At 35.3% G+C, this 17,609-nt stretch overlaps 1 protein-coding gene across 1 annotated transcript; it reads right to left on the bottom strand.

Moving 5' to 3' along the window:
• Window positions 1-695, bottom strand: LOC105041167 (uncharacterized). The gene has a single exon (XM_010918021.4). It carries the CDS (start codon window positions 641-643, stop codon window positions 161-163), a length of 483 nt encoding a protein of 160 aa, XP_010916323.1. The 5' UTR covers window positions 644-695; the 3' UTR covers window positions 1-160.
• Between the last annotated feature and the right edge of the window lie 16,914 nt (window positions 696-17,609).

Here is a 17,609-nt window from a genome sequence, read left to right as displayed (position 1 = left end):
TTCAACAGTGACAAATAATCCAACTTCTTGGTAGAATTTCCAACATGTCCTAATATGCCAACACATACATATACACAACTTAAAACAAAAAGTACTGGGGAAAAAAAACAGTTTATTTGAAAGAATCTCCATTTTTTTTCCATCCAGCTCAAACAACAAACTAGTTAAGATGCATTCCCGATAGAATCGACGGTGATGCCTCCACCAAACACATCAAAATCAAGATGATCGAAGTGGGCACACTCAACGTGAGCACTACCAGCAGCCCAATGGCCAAGCTCGGCCGAGTGTTCATCAGAAAGGTTTGAAGCAGGCCCACCACCTCGCACACATCAGAGCCGTAGCTCTCGTAGTACCGCTTCTCCCACTCCATCCAATCGGACGGCGGCGAGTGGCCCTTCTCCGCCAACCGCATCTCGTGGATGCGCCTCCGGAGCACCGCCATGTTCTCGTCCACCAGCCCACCCCCGAAATCCCAGCCGTCGGCCTCCCTTTTCGATGCACATCCGACTGTCAGCAGCCTCATCCTTCTCTTCTTGGGGAGTCCGTGGGGGCCCGGTGAAGGAAACGGGAAATTGTGATGCTGCTGGTGGTGCAAGGGAGCGAACGAGAGGAAGGGAGAAGAAGCGGGAGATGTTTCCATCGGCTTCAGAGGAGCAAAAATAATTTAACGTTTGGTATGGGGGTTGAGAGGGATTCCATTATTTATAGCCTTGGCGTGAAGGATTTGAACACGCAAAAAGGGGCCGGGAAACGATTACCTTTATTCGGAAACGGAAAAACGGGAATCGATCCGTGTCCACCATGGCAGAGGAACGTGATACACGGTAACTTAAAGTGCGAAGGTCACGGCAGGGCGACGTGTGGGGGCAGCACGGAGTTTGTCTCCTCTTAGGTTCTGTTCCTTGTGATGAAGACGGGAGAAGATTGGCACTACCTCAAGATGGTGATGGAAAGGGAAGGTTCCTTTGGTGTTGGCAAGGGATTTCTATGCGATAAGATCTGTTTGATGACTAGGGTTCGTGAAATTATTATGTAATTTTTGGCTTGTTTTGCTTTGTTTAAGTGCACCTGATGCTGAATCATTACTCAAGACATGACTATCAACTCTATGGATGTATCCATGTGGAAAATAATAGATTCCTGAAGAAGTTTCACAGGCGGTTGTTGCTGCTTTATCTCTTCGATTTTTTTTTTTGATTTTATATTAAAATTTAATATCTCGAGATTCGATCTACATTGAGTCCACAACGAGGTCCACGATGACGAACGGAATTCAACGAGCCCAAGATCATCCTAAATAGATATCAAATGATCGAGATATATTCGATTGAAGATAGCACGAAAATCGAAGCGACGAAGGTTGATGGAGATCAGGGTGGCACAATCGCACGCAGCAACATGCACGCACGGAGCGCGGCCCAGGCGCGGGCGTGCATTGCGCGGCCCACACAAGATTTTTTTATGCGGTCCACATGCAGTACGTAGACCGACAGTCTACGGAGACCCACATGGATCAAAAGGGCATTTTCCCTTAGTTTCTCACGGTCCATCATGGACCGACTGGCATTTTTCATAGGTTTTTCATGGTCTACGATGTTTTTGGTGGACCGATTGTGCAATCGGACGGCCTGGAGCGCTATCGATCGTGATCTGAGGGTTCAGGGACCTGTTTGGGTGCTGGGAGGAGTCTATTACTCCTATTTTCACTCGAGTTCGGGGCTTTAAAGCCCCTGTTCTGTGAACAGAGAACGATACCGTGGTTTTATCTGGCAGAGAACTCAAAACAATAGAGGTGAGGCATCGATAGAAGCAGGAGCAGGGGCTTCAAGCAGACTATCAGGCAGCGGATGCTTCAGAGGTTCAGGGAGATTTTCCTAGAGAGAGAGCTTTTGTAAGTGAGAGCTTCTTGTGAGGGAGAGATTGGGTATACAAGGGTTGAGAGTGTGATCTTCTCTTGTAATTTTTTCTCTTTTCTCATAGTGAAACTTGCATGCTTCGTAGAGGTGAGTCCTTTTTTTGGCTAATCCACGTATTTAATTGTTTCTATTTTATTTTTTCTTTCTTCCTGTTGCGGATACGTGGTATCGAAAAGGTTCTGTGGAGGTGGTATCCTAGCCAGACATCTCCAACAAGTAGTATTAGATTGCGACGTTGGTGAGCAAGATTGAAGATGGAGAAGACAGGATCAATCAAAATAGAGATCAACAGATTTGATGGAAAGAGCAATTTCTCCTTGTGGCAGGCAAGGGTGAAGAACGTGCTCATCCAGCAAGAATTGATCGATGCTCTCTTGTGCGAGGAGAAGCCGACTATCATGAAAGTGGAGGATTGGAGATGGCTCCAGATGCAGATGGTGAGTACGATCCGTTTGTACCTAGCAGATGAGGTAGTGATCCATGTGCTTGGTGAGACTTCTCCGACGATGCTATGGTCGAAGCTCGAGAAGTTATACATGATGAAATCTCTCACCAACACTCTCTCTTTTTGGAGGCAGTTCTACCAGCTGCGAATGACTGAGGGACAGAGCATGCCGGAGCATCTCAGCCACTTCCAGAAGATCCTCATCGATTACCTCAACATTGGCGAGAAAGTTGAAGAGAAGATCAGGGCACTGGTCTTGCTAGCATCGCTTCCTCCTTCGTATGAGTCTTTGGTGACTACTCTTTTAGTGAAAAAAAGCACCATCAAGATGGACGAGGTCACCGCGGTGATTTTTTAGAACGAGGTTCTCAGGAGGAAGAACCCAGCTTTGAGCTCAGGTGGCAGCTCTGTTTTGGTGGTTTCTGAAGGAGTAGGAGGCAATAGACGGAGCGACAAGAGATCGCGATGAGGGCAGTCCAAGTCCAGGATCAAGGACTTGTGCAAAACCAAATGTTATAAGTGTGATGAGTTGGGGCATCTAGCCAGAGATTACTCTCAACCCAGTGATCGAACGAGGGCTACTGCAGCGACAACCAATAGCAAGTCAGAGGATGATGCTCTGGTGATATCTAACGAGGTATCTACTTCTTTTCAGCAGTGGATTTTAAATTTTGCATGCACCTATCATGTATATTGTAGAGAAGAACAGTTTGACTCCTTAGAGAGCAGTGAGGGTACTGTTTATCTGTCAGATAGATCGAGCTGTACGATCAGAGGCATCAGGACGGTCAGCTAGAGGATACATAATGGTGTAGTGAGGGAATTGGGGGAGGTCCGATGCATACTCAATTTCAGCAAAATCTTATCTCGCTGAGCAGACTAGATTCGAAAGGCTACAGGATGGCAGCTGGTAAAGGAATCTTGAAAGGTGTTGTACGACGATATAATTATTCTGGAGGAAAAAAAGAGGACATTACTACCTGACGAGGAACCCAATGCGAGGTGGAGCTTCAGGAGCCAAGAGGAGCTCAGAGCGAGGTGGAGCTCTAGGTGGAGGTAAATCGGGAGCCAGATGCAAGACTCAGGAGGATGAAAGGTGATATCGCAAGGTAAGATTCTTATTACTGCAAGAACATACCCCGAGCAGATCTCAAATCAGGAGGAGAATAGCAAATGACGAAGATGGGATCGAACGGTCTGGCTCGACTCCTATGTTTGTCCATCCATAATCAGCAGATGATTGCCTCAAGGTATGGGAGTGAAGAGATCCAGAAACTCTCAGAGTTAGGAGAAGGTCGAATGTCGAGTCAAGGTGAAGATTGTTAGGATTTGATATCTCAAAATTTGGTCCACACTAAGCCTACAGCGAGATCCACGATGACGAACGAAGTCCAACAAATCCAAGATCACCCCAAACGGAGATCGGATGATGGAGATACGCTCGATTGAAGATGGCATAAAAATCGGAACGATGGAGGCCGGCGGCAGGCCGGCGGAGACCAAGGTGGCGCAATCGTGCGCGGCAGCATGCGGCCCAGTGTGCGGGTGCATGCTGCGCGGCTTGCGCGAGATATTTCCACGCGGTCCACATGCAGTGCGTGGACCGACGGTCCACAGGGACCCACGTAAATCGAGAAGTTTTTTCTTGATTTCTCGCGATCCATCATGGACCAGCTGGCATTTTCCATAGGTTTCTCACGGTCTATGGCATTTTTGATGGATCGATTGTGCGATCGGACGGCCTGGAGCGCTGCCGGTCGTGATCTGAGGGTTCAGAGATCTGTTTGGGTGCTGTAAGGAGTCTATTACTCCTATTTTCACTCGGGTTCAAGGCTTTAAAGCTCATGTTCTGTGAATAGAGAACAATACCATAGTTTTATTCGGCAGAGAACTCAAAGCAACAGAGGCGAGGCACCGATAGGAGCAGGAGCAGGGGGTTTCAAGCAGACTGTCAGATAGTGAACAGCGGTCATTTCAGGAGTTTTACGAGATTTTTCTAGAGAGAGCTTTTGTGAGGAAGAACTTCTTATGAGAGAAAGATTGGGCGTACAAGGGTTGAGGGTGTGATCTCTTTTTATAATTTTTCTTTTTTTTCATAGTGAAGCTTGTATATCCCGTGGAGACGAACTCTTTTTTTGATTGATCCACATATTTAATTATTTTTATTTTATTTTTTTTTCTTTTACTACAGACACATGATATCGAAAAGATTTTGTGGAGATAGTGACTTGGCCAAGCATCCCAACATTTTGTTGGTTATATTCATATTCATGTGGCGTGAGTATTCTATCCCATGAGGAAAAAAAAAAAAGAAGAAAATGACAGATGGAGATGATCGGGATACATATGCCTGATACCAAGAAGGGTATATTGCCACCTATAGTTAGATTTGTCTACGCTTTGCATGAATTGATTGAATAGTATTGTTTACTCCCGTCCCTCTTGCTCTTAGGGATTCTAGCGGTTCCTAGACAAACCTCTTGTTACAAATAGAAAGACTTCTGATTTTGTTAGAATGCGAGGTACATCGCCCCTTTTGTTCTACGCTAAATTTCAGAAACATTGCCACGAGCTTCGAAAAAAAGTACGAAGGTTGATGTAATCGATGGTGTTAACTTGACAATCAGTCATAAAAAATATACCAAACTATGAAATGGATTCATATTTCTACATTTTCATGGCTTTAGATGTATCGTTAATTTAAATAGAATAAATTAACTTTTGACTGAAAATGCTAAATTAAACTGGATTTCTAAATTGGTAAATACCTTTTTTCAAAAAATTGGAATATGGAATCCGATATAAAAAATATATATATTTAGTTATCCTGATTTTATTTTTTTCAAACAATTTTTATTATTTTTGAAAAAATAAAATTGAAAAATTTTATTTCTATTTAAAAAAAATGAATTTTCACCTCTCCCATCCTCTCTATCCAATATCTCCCAACCCTCCACTCAATCTCTCCATGCTGCCTTAAGCACCTGCCTGTAGAGCATGAGCATCTTGCTGGTGTTACCATCGTTGAGCATGTAAGTTTTTCGATCAAATTGATGACAGATCGAGTTCGCTATCAACCTTCTCCATTGGACCCATCTCTTCTCCCTTGTGTTTTCCTTCACTTTGCCTCCTCCTTCACCCTTAACAAGCTCTTCATTAATAACAATAGCAACGTGATCTACCAGCCTATGTCCATATAGACGATCATGGGCTAACTCCGTCATAGCCATCTTCATTTTCTACATTGCCCAAACCCACTCTATCCTCAAGATCCATGATCTTCTCATGATGCTGCCTCTTAGCCTCAATATAATCAAGTAATTTTTTAATTTAAAAAAATAAAATAAATATATTTTATGTTATTAAAAATTTAAAAAATTAAAAATATTTTTTTTAAAAATTGACAACGATGTTCAACATAGCCTAAGCATATTAGTTTAGCTCTAGGCAGCTTTTTTTGTCCATTTTTAGATAAATAATTTTAGGCTCTTATTAAAATACATAATGATAATATTATTTCATTTAAAATTTTTACTATAAATTATATGCTCTAAAGATACTGCATCCATATGTATATAATTTTAATTTATGCTGTTTGTTTTTGTGTATATAATATAATCGAAGTTTGTATAGTATCAATGATCGGATAAAGGTTGTATTTATTTATTTATTTATTTTTTGTTAAGAAATGAGAGGAATGGGTTTGCAACAATAACAGCATCTGTCACGGCAAAAGAGTTCCATGAGGAGAAACTGGAGCAACAAACCAAAAAACTAGTACTGCTACGAACCCAAAGGAGTTCTTTTCCAGAATAATATAAAAAAAAAATTTTAATATCAAAATATATCAAAACGAAACTTATTTATCAAACTAATGCAAAAGAGAAAAACGCCATTTTGAATGGCATTTTTTCCCCTTCCACGTCACCCCCCATTTCCACGGTGGCATCGTCCCAAAAAAAAAAAAAAAAAAAGAAAGAAACGTCATTTGAAATGGCGTCTTTAAAAACGCCATTTTGAATGGCGTTTTTAAAAACGCCATTCAAAATGGCGTTTTCAAATTTTCTCACAAATAAAAAAAAAGAAAAAAATCGTGTAAAAATGAGAAAATTAGTTTTTTAAAATTTAAAATTAAGTAATAAATTAAAATTGTAATTTTGATTGAAATTTAAAATATAAAGATTTAAATTTGTAATTCATTAAAAAAATTAATTTAGATTTTTTATTTAAAATATTTTTTAAAAGATGTCAAAAAAATCTTAAGAAATAAAAAAAAATTAACATAGAAAATAAAAAAAAGAGAAAGAAATTTGAAAGAAATAAAAATTTGAAATTTAATTGAAAAACATCATTCGAAATACTTGTAATAAAAATTTATAAAAAAAATTTAAATAATAAAAAAAGAATTATAATTTAAAATTTAAAAGAAATAAAATTTTAGAGATTAATTGAAATAAAAATATTATTTCAAATTACTTTATCAAATTAAAATTAATTTATTTTAAAAATATTCAAAAAAATTTGAAAAATAGGCTAAAAAAATTTTATAAAAACATAAAGAATTGAAAAAAAATAGAAATTATAATTGTAATTGAAGAACAAAGTTTATAATTTTTAATTTTAAGAAATAATAATTTTAATTTTAATTGAAATTAAAAATTACTTTTTAAATAACTAAATTAATTGAAATATAAATTTTTCAGAAATATTTTAAATAAAAGAAAAAAAATACGTAATAGAATATCAAAAAGATAAAAATGGAAGAAAACTAAAATTAAAATTTAAAATTATAAAAATTATAAATTAGATTAGAAAAAATATATCATAAAAGAATAAAATTAAATTAAATTAAATACAATTTTATTTTTAGGGTATTTTATAAATGTGACTTAAAAAAATTAAATTTGAATTAAATTTTGATAAAAAAAGAAATACATTAATAAGTTAAAAAATGATGAAAAGTTAAAAAGTTAAAAAGTTAAAATTTTTAAAAAGTCATAAAAAATAAGAATTATAAATTTAAATTTTTAAAAAAATAAAATTTTAAAGATTAAGTGAAATAGAAATATTTTTTAAAATTAATTTCTCAAATTAAAATTAATTTAATTAAAAAAATTTCTAAATAAAATATAAAAATCACCTAAAAAAATTTCATAAAAAGATAAAGAATTGAAAAAAAAATAGAAATTCTAATTGTAATTGAAGAACAAAGTTTAAAATTTTTAATTTTAAGAAATAAGAATTAAAATTATAATTGAAATTAAAAATAATATTTTAAATAACTAAAATTAATTTAAATATTAATATTTAAAAAATATTTTAAATAAAGAAAAAAAATACGTAATAGAATGTCAAAAAGATAAAAGTGGAAGAAAATTAAAAATTAAAATTAAAATTATAAAAATTATAAAAAAAAAATATTTCATAAAAGAATAAAATGTAATTAAATTAATTTCAATTTATTTTTTCGGGTATTTTATAAATGTGATTTAAAAAATTTTAATTTGAATTAAATTTTGATCAAAAAATAAATATATTAAAAAATTAAAAAATAAAAAAAAAATCATAATTTTATCAGATATGATTCTGAAGTTTCAAAAGCAAGAACAAAAGATGTGTAATCTATTAGAGGCAATTTCAATATTTTTGGAAGTATATTTTGTAAGAAAAATAGATTTATATTTTTTAGTCGACCCCATGAATCGACTCATGGCTAAAAGAGTTTAACGGCATGCAAAATTTTTGGCTGCCATACTCTGTGAGTCGACCCCTTGACTTTCTTTCCGGTAATTTTTATTTTTTAAATTTTTTAAAAAGAGGGAGAGAGAAGAAGAGGGAGAGAGAGGAGGCAGCTCACCGCCGTGCTGTCGGAGAGACACCGGAGAAGGGAGAAGAGGGAGAAAGGAGAAGAGGGAGAAGGAGAGAAGAAGGGGGGAAAGGAGAAAACGCCGTTCCCTTCGGCATTTTTTTATTCTTTTTCTTTTTTTTTAATTTTTTTTAATTTTTTTCATAATTTGTTTAATTTTTTTTTAATTTATTAAGAAATAAAAAAAAAATATCATAGAAAAAAAAAGAGAAAGAAATTTGAAAGAAATAAAAATTTGAAATTTAATTGAAAAACATCATTCGAAATACTTGTAATAAATTTTTTTTTAAAAAAATTTAAATAATAAAAAAAAGAATTATAATTTAAAATTTAAAAGAAATAAAATTTTAGAGATTAATTGAAATAAAAATATTATTTCAAATTACTTTGTCAAATTAAAATTAATTTATTTTAAAAATATTCAAAAAATTTTGAAAAATAGGCTAAAATTTTTTTATAAAAACATAAAGAATTAAAAAAAATAGAAATTCTAATTGTAATTGAAGAACAAAGTTTATAATTTTTAATTTTAAGAAATAAGAATTAAAATTATAGTTGAAATTAAAAATAATATTTTAAATAACTAAATTAATTTAAATATTAATATTTAAAAAATATTTTAAATAAAGAAAAAAATACGTAATAGAATGTCAAAAAGATAAAAGTGGAAGAAAATTAAAAATAAAAATTATAATTATAAAAATTATAAAAAAAATATTTCATAAAAGAATAAAATGTAATTAAATTAATTTTAATTTGTTTTTTTGGGTATTTTATAAATGTGATTTAAAAAATTTTAATTTGAATTAAATTTTGATCAAAAAATAAATATATTAAAAAATTAAAAAATGAAGAAAAAAATCATAATTTTATCAGATATGATTCTGAAGTCTCAAAAGCAAGAACAAAAGATGTGTAATCTATTAGAAGCAATTTCAATATTTTTGGAAGCGTATTTTGTAAGAAAAATAGATTTATATTTTTTAGTCGACCCTATGAATCGACTCATGGCTAAAAGAGTTTAACGGCACGCAAAATTTTTGGCTGCCACACTCTGTGAGTCGACCCCTTGACTTTCTTTCCGGTAATTTTTATTTTTTAATTTTTTTAAAAAGAGGGAGAGAGAGGAAGAGGGAGAGAGAGGAGGCAGCTCACCGCCGTGCTGTCGGAGAGACGTCAGAGAAGAGAGAAGAGGGAGAAAGGAGAAGAGGGAGAAGGAGAGAAGAAGGGGGGAAAGGAAAAAATGCCGTTCCCTTCGGCATTTTTTTATTCTTTTTTTTTTAATTTTTTTAAATTTTTTTCATAATTTATTTTTTTTTTTTAATTTATTAAATTTTTTAATGAGGATAGTAATTTGAATGATAATTTTTAATTTAAATTAAAGTTAATTTTTTGTTTTAAATTATAATTTCTATTTTATTACCATTTTTTCTCTTTTATTTACTATTTTTATGATATATTTTTTTAATTTAATTTATAATTTTTATAATTTAAAAATATAATTTTAGTTTTCTTTCATTTTTATGATATATTACGTATTCTTTTCCTTTACTTAAATTTGTAAAGGAAGAAGGAGAAGATCGAGAAGGGAGAAGGGAGAAGGGAGAAGGGAGAAGGGGAAAAAGGGGTTTGGGGAGGGGAGAGAATGGCGTTTTCTCTTTTTTTTTTATTATTATTTTTTAATTTCTTTACTTATCTATTTGTAATCTTTCAATAAATAAATTTAATTAAATAATAAAAAAATAATTTAAATGATAATTTTTAATTTAAATTAAAATTAAATTTTTTTAAAATTTATAATTATAATTTTTATTTTATTATTATTTTATTATTTTTTTATGATATTTTTTTTAAAATTTATTTTAAAAATTTTATCATTTGAAATTATAATTTCAGTTTTCTTCCATTTTTTTCTTCCATTTTTATCCTTTTAGCATTCTATTACGTATTCCTTTTCTTTACTTAAAAAAATATTTATTTTTTTAGAACAACATTTGATATATTATTATTTACGTTATAATTTTTATAGTCCTTTCAGCATAACATTTTCTCTCCTAATGTTCTGAGACACGTTCGAGTATGTGTATCCATATGCACCAATCATAATATCCAATCATTTAAAATTAAATAATATAAAATAAAATCAATATTTAATATTATTCAATAGAATAAAAATGTCAAATGTATAAAAAAAAAATAGTACAACAAAAATGTAAAAATACTAAATACAAATACAACAAAGACTAAGTCCCACAAGGACGTCGCGGCGCCCGTGGTCGTAATGGACTGATAGTCGGCATACGCTCCCATACCCAAATCTGCAAAATTTAAAAATTAAATAAATGATATATCGAATGTAAAATATAATTAAATATTAAAAATTAAAAATTTTAATTCACGTACCTGTAATAATACAAGATAACCGCCAATCTCGTTCTGATCAGTATAGGAACCCCGACACATAGCTCGGTATAGACAAGCTAGTACTGCACTGCCCCAACTGAGTCGACGAGCGAAGTCTAAATCCTCTAATAATGGCAAAAATATCAACTTCATCTTATTCGATGAAGTATCAGGTAACAGCACACCACCTAACAATCGCAGCACCTGACCCCTAACATACTGCTGCACCATCTCCTCTGGTGCATCATCCGCAATATGAAAATGACGATAACGATCATCCAAACACTCAATCCTGAGTCGTGAATGATCAAAAAAATGTGTGTCGGGCTCAAACCCTAACAATCGCAAGCACAAAGCCTGCCACTCCGGAATGGTAAGTGTGGGATCAACTCCGGTAACTGGATCTCCATCAACTGGTAGTCCAGTAAGGATGCTGACATCCTGTAAACTGATGGTCGCCTCACCAAATGGAAAATGAAATGTGTGTGTCTCTGGATGCCATCTCTCAAGCAAAGCAGTAATAAGACCAACGTCCATCTCTATACGACCGATCCGATATACTCCATAAAATCTCAGATATTGTAAATAATCTAACACTCTATCTGGGATGTCCTCTGTCCTCCAGAAATCTGTATCGGATCGTCGTAGACGAAGATGTCTGGACTCCTGCAATAAAATATAATAATTAGATAACGTACATAATTTTTAAAATAAAAATTTAAAGAGTAAATAAGATTGTAATGCTTACGCCGCCATCTAAAATAGTCTATGATCGATGGTGCTCCTGCAATGTAAGAATGCTGCTGTCTCGGGGACCGAGATATCGTGGATCGTAAGCCATAATACGCTGTCTCAAGCAATATTATCACAGATGTATTAAAAAAATAAGACAATATATTTTAATTTTTTTTAAATATAATATTATCATAAAATACAACTTAAACACAAAATTCAGTTCATCCCAACATATTAAACACGAAAATTCAAATACAATCCCACAGTAATTCATAAAACAATGACAACAATAAATTGTCGAAGCTTTCAATTTCTTCCACTGCTTGAAGTTGAAGTATGTTGAAATATCCTAGGACAGCGACGAAGATCATGACCCTATTCCCTACCGTCATCGCAGCCCATCGCATCGGAGCCATCGCAACGCGGGGCCCACCGTCAGGGCATGCGGCCCCACCAACTGTCTGGGCCCACCGCCGAGACGCGGGGCCCACCGCCGGGAGAGGCGAGGGGCTGAGGACCGCCGTCGGGGCGCGGGGCCCGCCCTGGCCACCGGGGCGCGGGCCCACCACCAGCCGGGGCTGGGGCCGGGCCCACCATCGGGATGCAGGGCTCGCCGCCGGGAAGCGCGGCCCGCCGCCGACCGTCTGTGGCCGGCGGCCAAGGAGAAGGGAGAGAGAGAGGAAAAGAGAGAGGAGGGGGCCGGGGCCAAGGACGGGATGCGGGACCCGCCGCCGGGGCGCCGCCGGCCGTCTGTGGCCGGCGGCCAAGGAGAAGGGAGAGAGAGAGGAAGAGAGAGAGAGAGAGGAAGAGAGAGAGGAGGGGGCCGCAGCCCGCCGTCGGGACGCGCGGCCCGCCGCCGGCCACAGACGGCCGGCGGCCAAGGAGAAGGGAGAGAGAGAGGAAGAGAGAGAGAGAGAGAGGAAGAGAGAGAGAGGAGGGGGCCGGGGGCCACCGTCGGGACGCGGGACCCGCCGCCGGGACGCGCGGCCCGCCACCGGCCACAGACGGCCGGCGGCCAAGGAGAAGGGAGAGAGAGAGGAAGAGAGAGAGAGAGAGGAGGGGGCCGGGGGCCACCGCCGGGACGCGCGGCCCAGACGGCCGGCGGCCAAGGAGAAGAGAGAGAGAGGAGGGGGCCGGGGGCCACCGCCGAGACGCGCGGCCCGCCGCCGGGACGCGCGGCCCGCCGCCGGCCGACTGTGGGCGGCGGCCAAGGAGAAGGGAGAGAGAGAGGAAGAGAGAGAGGAGGGGGCCGGGGGCCACCGTCGGGACGCGGGACCCGCTGCCAGGACGCGGGACCCGCCGCCGGGACGCGCGGCCCGCCGCCGGCCATCTGTGGCCGGCGGCCAAGGAGAAGGGAGAGAGAGAGGAAGAGAGAGAGAGAGGAAGAGAGAGAGGAGGGGGCCGGGGGCCACCACCGGGACGCGGGACCCGCCGCCGGGATGCAGGACCCGCCGCCGGGACGCGCGGCCCACCGCCGGCCGTCTGTGGCCGACGGCCAAGGAGAAGGGAGAGAGAGAGAGGAAGAGAGAGAGAGATAGGAGGGGGCCGGGGGCCACCGCCGGGATGCGGGACCCGCCGCCGGGACGCGGGACCCGCCGTCGGGACGCGCGGCCCGCCGTCGGCAGTCTGTGGCCGGCGGCCAAGGAGAAGGGAGAGAGAGAGGAAGAGAGAGAGAGAGGAAGAGAGAGAGGAGGGGGCCGGGGACCACCGCCGGGATGCGGGACCCGCCGCCGGGGTGCGCGGCCCGCCGTCGGGACGCACGGCCCACCGCCGGCATGAGAAAAAGAGAGAGAGGGGAAGAGGGAGAGAGAAAGAGGAAGAGGGAGAGAGAGGGGGGAAGAGCTCACCGCCGTCGAGACCTCGCCGCCGTGCCGCCGTGCCGCCGGAGAGACGCCGGAGAAGATCGAGAAGGAGAAGAGAGAAGGGAGAAGGAGAAGAGGGAGAAGGGAGAAGGAGGGGAGAAGGAAGAAGAGGGGAAAAAGGGTTAGGGGAGGGGAAAACGCCATTCTCTATAGCGTTTTCTCTTTTTTTCATTTTTTTTTTAATTTCTTTAATTATGTATTTGTAATCTTTTAATAAATAAATTAAATTAAATAAAAAAAATAATAATTTAAATGATAATTTTTAATTTAAATTAAAATTAAATTTCTTTAAAATTAATAATTACAATTCCTATTTTATTATTTTTTTTATGATACTTTTTTTTATTTATTTTAAAATAATTATCATTTGAAATTATAATTTCAGTTTTCTTCCATTTTTTTTTTAGCATTCTATTACGTATTCTTTTCCTTTAATTAAAAAAATATTATTTTTTCTAAAGTTCAATTTATAAAATTTTTTTCCATATTTTTCCTCATTTTTTAACTTTACACTGTATTTATTTTTTGATCAAAATTTAATTCAAATTAAATTTTAAATTTTCCTCCCATTTTTTTTCTTTGTTTAAAATATTTTTTAAATAATAATGTTTAAATTAATTTAGTTATTTAAAATATTATTTTAAATTTCAATTACAATTTTAATTCTTATTTCTTAAAATTAAAAATTATAAACTTTGTTCTTCAATTACAATTACAATTTCTATTTTTTTTCAATTCTTTATCTTTTTATGAAATTTTTTAAAGATATTTTTAAATTTTATTTGAAAATTTTTTTAATTAAATAAATTTTAATTTTATAAATTACATTTAAAAAATATTTTTATTTCAATTAAACTTTAAATTTTTTTTTAATTTTTAATTTATAATCCTTATTTTTTGTGACTTTTTAAAAATTTTCACTTTTAAACTTTTAAACTTTTTCTCATTTTTTTAAACTTTTTAATGTATTTCTTTTTTTATCAAAATTTAATTCAAATTTAATTTTTTTAAGTCACATTTATAAAATACCCTAAAAAAGAAATTGTAATTAATTTAATTTAATTTTATTCTTTTATGATATATTTTTTCTAATCTAATTTATAATTTTTATAATTTTAAATTTTAATTTAAGTTTTTTTTCATTTTTATCTTTTTGATATTCTATTACGTATTTTTTTTATTTTATTTATAATATTTTTTTAAAATTTATATTTAAATAAATTTAGTTATTTAAAATATAATTTTTAATTTCATTTATAATTATAATTCTTATTTCTTAAAATTAAAAATTATAAAATTTGTTATTCAATTACAATTATAATTTCTATTTTTTTTCAATTCTTTATATTTTTATAAAATTTTTTTAGCATATTTTTCAAATTTTTTTGAATCTTTTTTAAATTAATTATTTTTAATTTGAGAAAGTAATTTGAAATAATATTTTAATTTCAATTAATCTTTAAAATTTTATTTTTTTAAATTTTTACATTATAATTCTTTTTTTTTTTTGATTTTTTAAAAATTTTAAAATTTATAATTTTTTTAAAAATTTTTAGGACAAGTATTTCGAATGATGTTTTTCAATTAAATTTTATATTTTTATTTCTTTCATATTTCTTTCTCTTTTTTTTATTTTCTATGATAATTTTCTTTTTATTTCTTAAGATTTTTTTTGACATCTTTTAAAAAATATTTTAAATAAAAATTCTAAATTAATTTTTTTAATGAATTACAAATTCAAATCTTTATATTTTTAATTTCAATCAAAATTATAATTTTAATTTATTAATTAATTTTAAATTTTAAAAAACCAATTTTTTCATTTTTTTCACGATTTTTTTTCTTTTTTTTTGTGGAAAAATTTGAAAATGCCATTTTGAATGGCGTTTTTAAAAATGCCATTCAAAATGGCGTTTTTAAAGATGCCATTCCAAATGAAGATTTTTTTTTTTTTTTTTTTTTTTTTTTGGGATGATGCCATCGTGAAAATGGGGGGTGACGTGGAAGAGGAAAAAACGTCATTCAAAATGATATTTTTTTCTTTTGCATTAGTTTGATAAATAAGTTTTGTTTTGATATATTTTGATATTTAAATTTTTTTTTTATATTATTTTGAAAAAGAGCGCAACCCAAAGCAAAGAAAAGTACAATGACAAAGGAAAATTGCTGGACAACGGATAGGCATCAGACTTTAGAAAAACAATGAAAAAAAGGCAAAAAGTTGAAACTTTGTATGGGCGGCTGTCTTGGGCTCCCAAACAGCAAGGTGTCGTTAGATGGTTAGGTTGCAGGGTCTGTACATGGCAGGGGTGGCATCATTGGGCAGCGGAAGGATTCACTTTACATGAATTCGTCGTCCGATTGCACAATGATTATTTTAAAATTTATATAAATAAAAATAAATTAAAAATATTTTAAAATTTATATAAAATATACTTCAATGATTGATATCATGGAAGAAGAATAATCATCACTTTGTACGAAAGATGCAACCCAGACCCTTAACATCCGGTCCTAACCGATCTTCTTAACGTCCAGAATCCTTTTTAAATACATAATTATGAGATCATTAGATAAATTATGCACTCCTTGTTCCCAAAATTCTCGTCATATCTCAAATCTGCAACTTTGAACATAAAATATATCCTAAATATAAAAAACAGGAATACCATCCGACCTGGCTGGCGTAAAGGTATAAACAAATGAACAAGAATAGTCTATTCTATGAATAAATTTATACTCTTTATACACATCCACTAATCTCCGCCATCAAAGTATTGATCAACTGAGATCCAATCATGAGAGAATGGACCTCACTGCCTCCATCACGTGGTACAAAATCAAGATCGCCGATGCGGGTACACTCAACATAACAAGTACCATCATCCCAATGGCCAAGCTGGGCCTGGTGTTCATCAAAAGCGCCTGCAACAGACCCAACACCTCGCACACGTCGGAGTCGTAGCTCGTGTAGTACCGCTTCTCCCACTCCATCCAATCGGACGGTGGCTCGTAGTTCGTCTCCGCCATCTTCATCTCATGGATCCTCTTTCGGAGCACGATCATGTTCTCGTCGACGAGCCCGCCTCCGAAATCGGAACCGTAGGTGTCCCTCTTGTGGGCAAATCGGACGGCCTTTCCCTTCCTCCTAAGGGAAGGAGCGGTGCGTCCGCGTGGCTTGGCCGGAAATGGTGAAGAGCGGTGCAGTGAGGAGGTGATGATGGAAGTTTCCATTGGTTTGAGAGGAAGAGATGCTTGCTAAAGACCAAGGAAGAGAACAAAAGATCGAATTCAACCAGAAGCTAAGAGGGTTGGGAGGGTTTACCCGTGGAGTTGGGGACCTAGGGGTATAAATAGGCGTGGGTGGAGTGAGGGGGCCACGTGACACGGATCGTGGGACCGGGAGAAAGCGTGTTGGTGAACAGAAACGTGTCCGTGGCGAGAAATTATTGCCTGTTGTAATCGCGACACGTGGCTGGCGCATGGGAAGGAGACAGACAGATGGCGGTAGTACTGGGCGGCTGCTGGATGTACTTTTGATGTATGTTACTAGAACGGGACGTTATTAGGTAGCTTCGCGGCTACGCCCTAGCCGACGAGGCAATTAATTAGCTTTGGTGTCGACGGCTACCCAAGTTTCCGATCTGATGGTGTCCATTACCTAGCGGGACGATATTGGCAGCTGAGTTTACCCAAGGTGACAATTTTTTTTTCCCTTTAGTTTTAGAAATTTAAAATTATTTTTTAATTTTTCTTTTGGCAAGATGTAGTTTTTTAATAGTTAAATCAATACAGAATATCCGATTATTTTTCAGTTATACATGATTTTACAATTTGTTCACAAGTTATTTTAGAACTAATTCAATAAATTTTTATATGCTATAATCCAATGATACCAAATATTCTTGCTGGTGTCGGATTTCTATTATTAATTATTTCTATCTTTTATATTTTTTTTAATAAATAAATATAATTCTCTACAGTAGATCCATCAGCTTAATTTTTTAGTTTTTTTTTTTAACATCACAGATCTATTTTTTCTCAAATAATTTAATTTAACTAATTTACAAAAATAGATAAATAAAATAGAAAAATTAAAATTTTAACTTTATGAACTATTTCTGAATTTTTGATAATTTTATTTTTTATTTTTTGAATTATTTGGAAATACTAAATTTTTTGTTATGAATCTTTCTTACCCATGCAAATTAGATGGATTATGGTCATACCATTGACATGCACAAAAGGATACGGAATCTAAAGCCCTAGTTGGACAGTAGAGGGCAAAATTATGAAAACAAAGACATGATTAATTTTATTTAAAGTTGTCTAATTTTCTTTGAGTGCTTGTCGTTTTTGATTGGACCATTTACTATTTT

The sequence above is a fragment of the Elaeis guineensis genome, chromosome 3, assembly GCF_000442705.2.
Source record: "Elaeis guineensis isolate ETL-2024a chromosome 3, EG11, whole genome shotgun sequence".
NCBI lineage: Eukaryota > Viridiplantae > Streptophyta > Magnoliopsida > Arecales > Arecaceae > Elaeis > Elaeis guineensis.
This window is presented reverse-complemented; position numbering and strand designations above follow the sequence as displayed.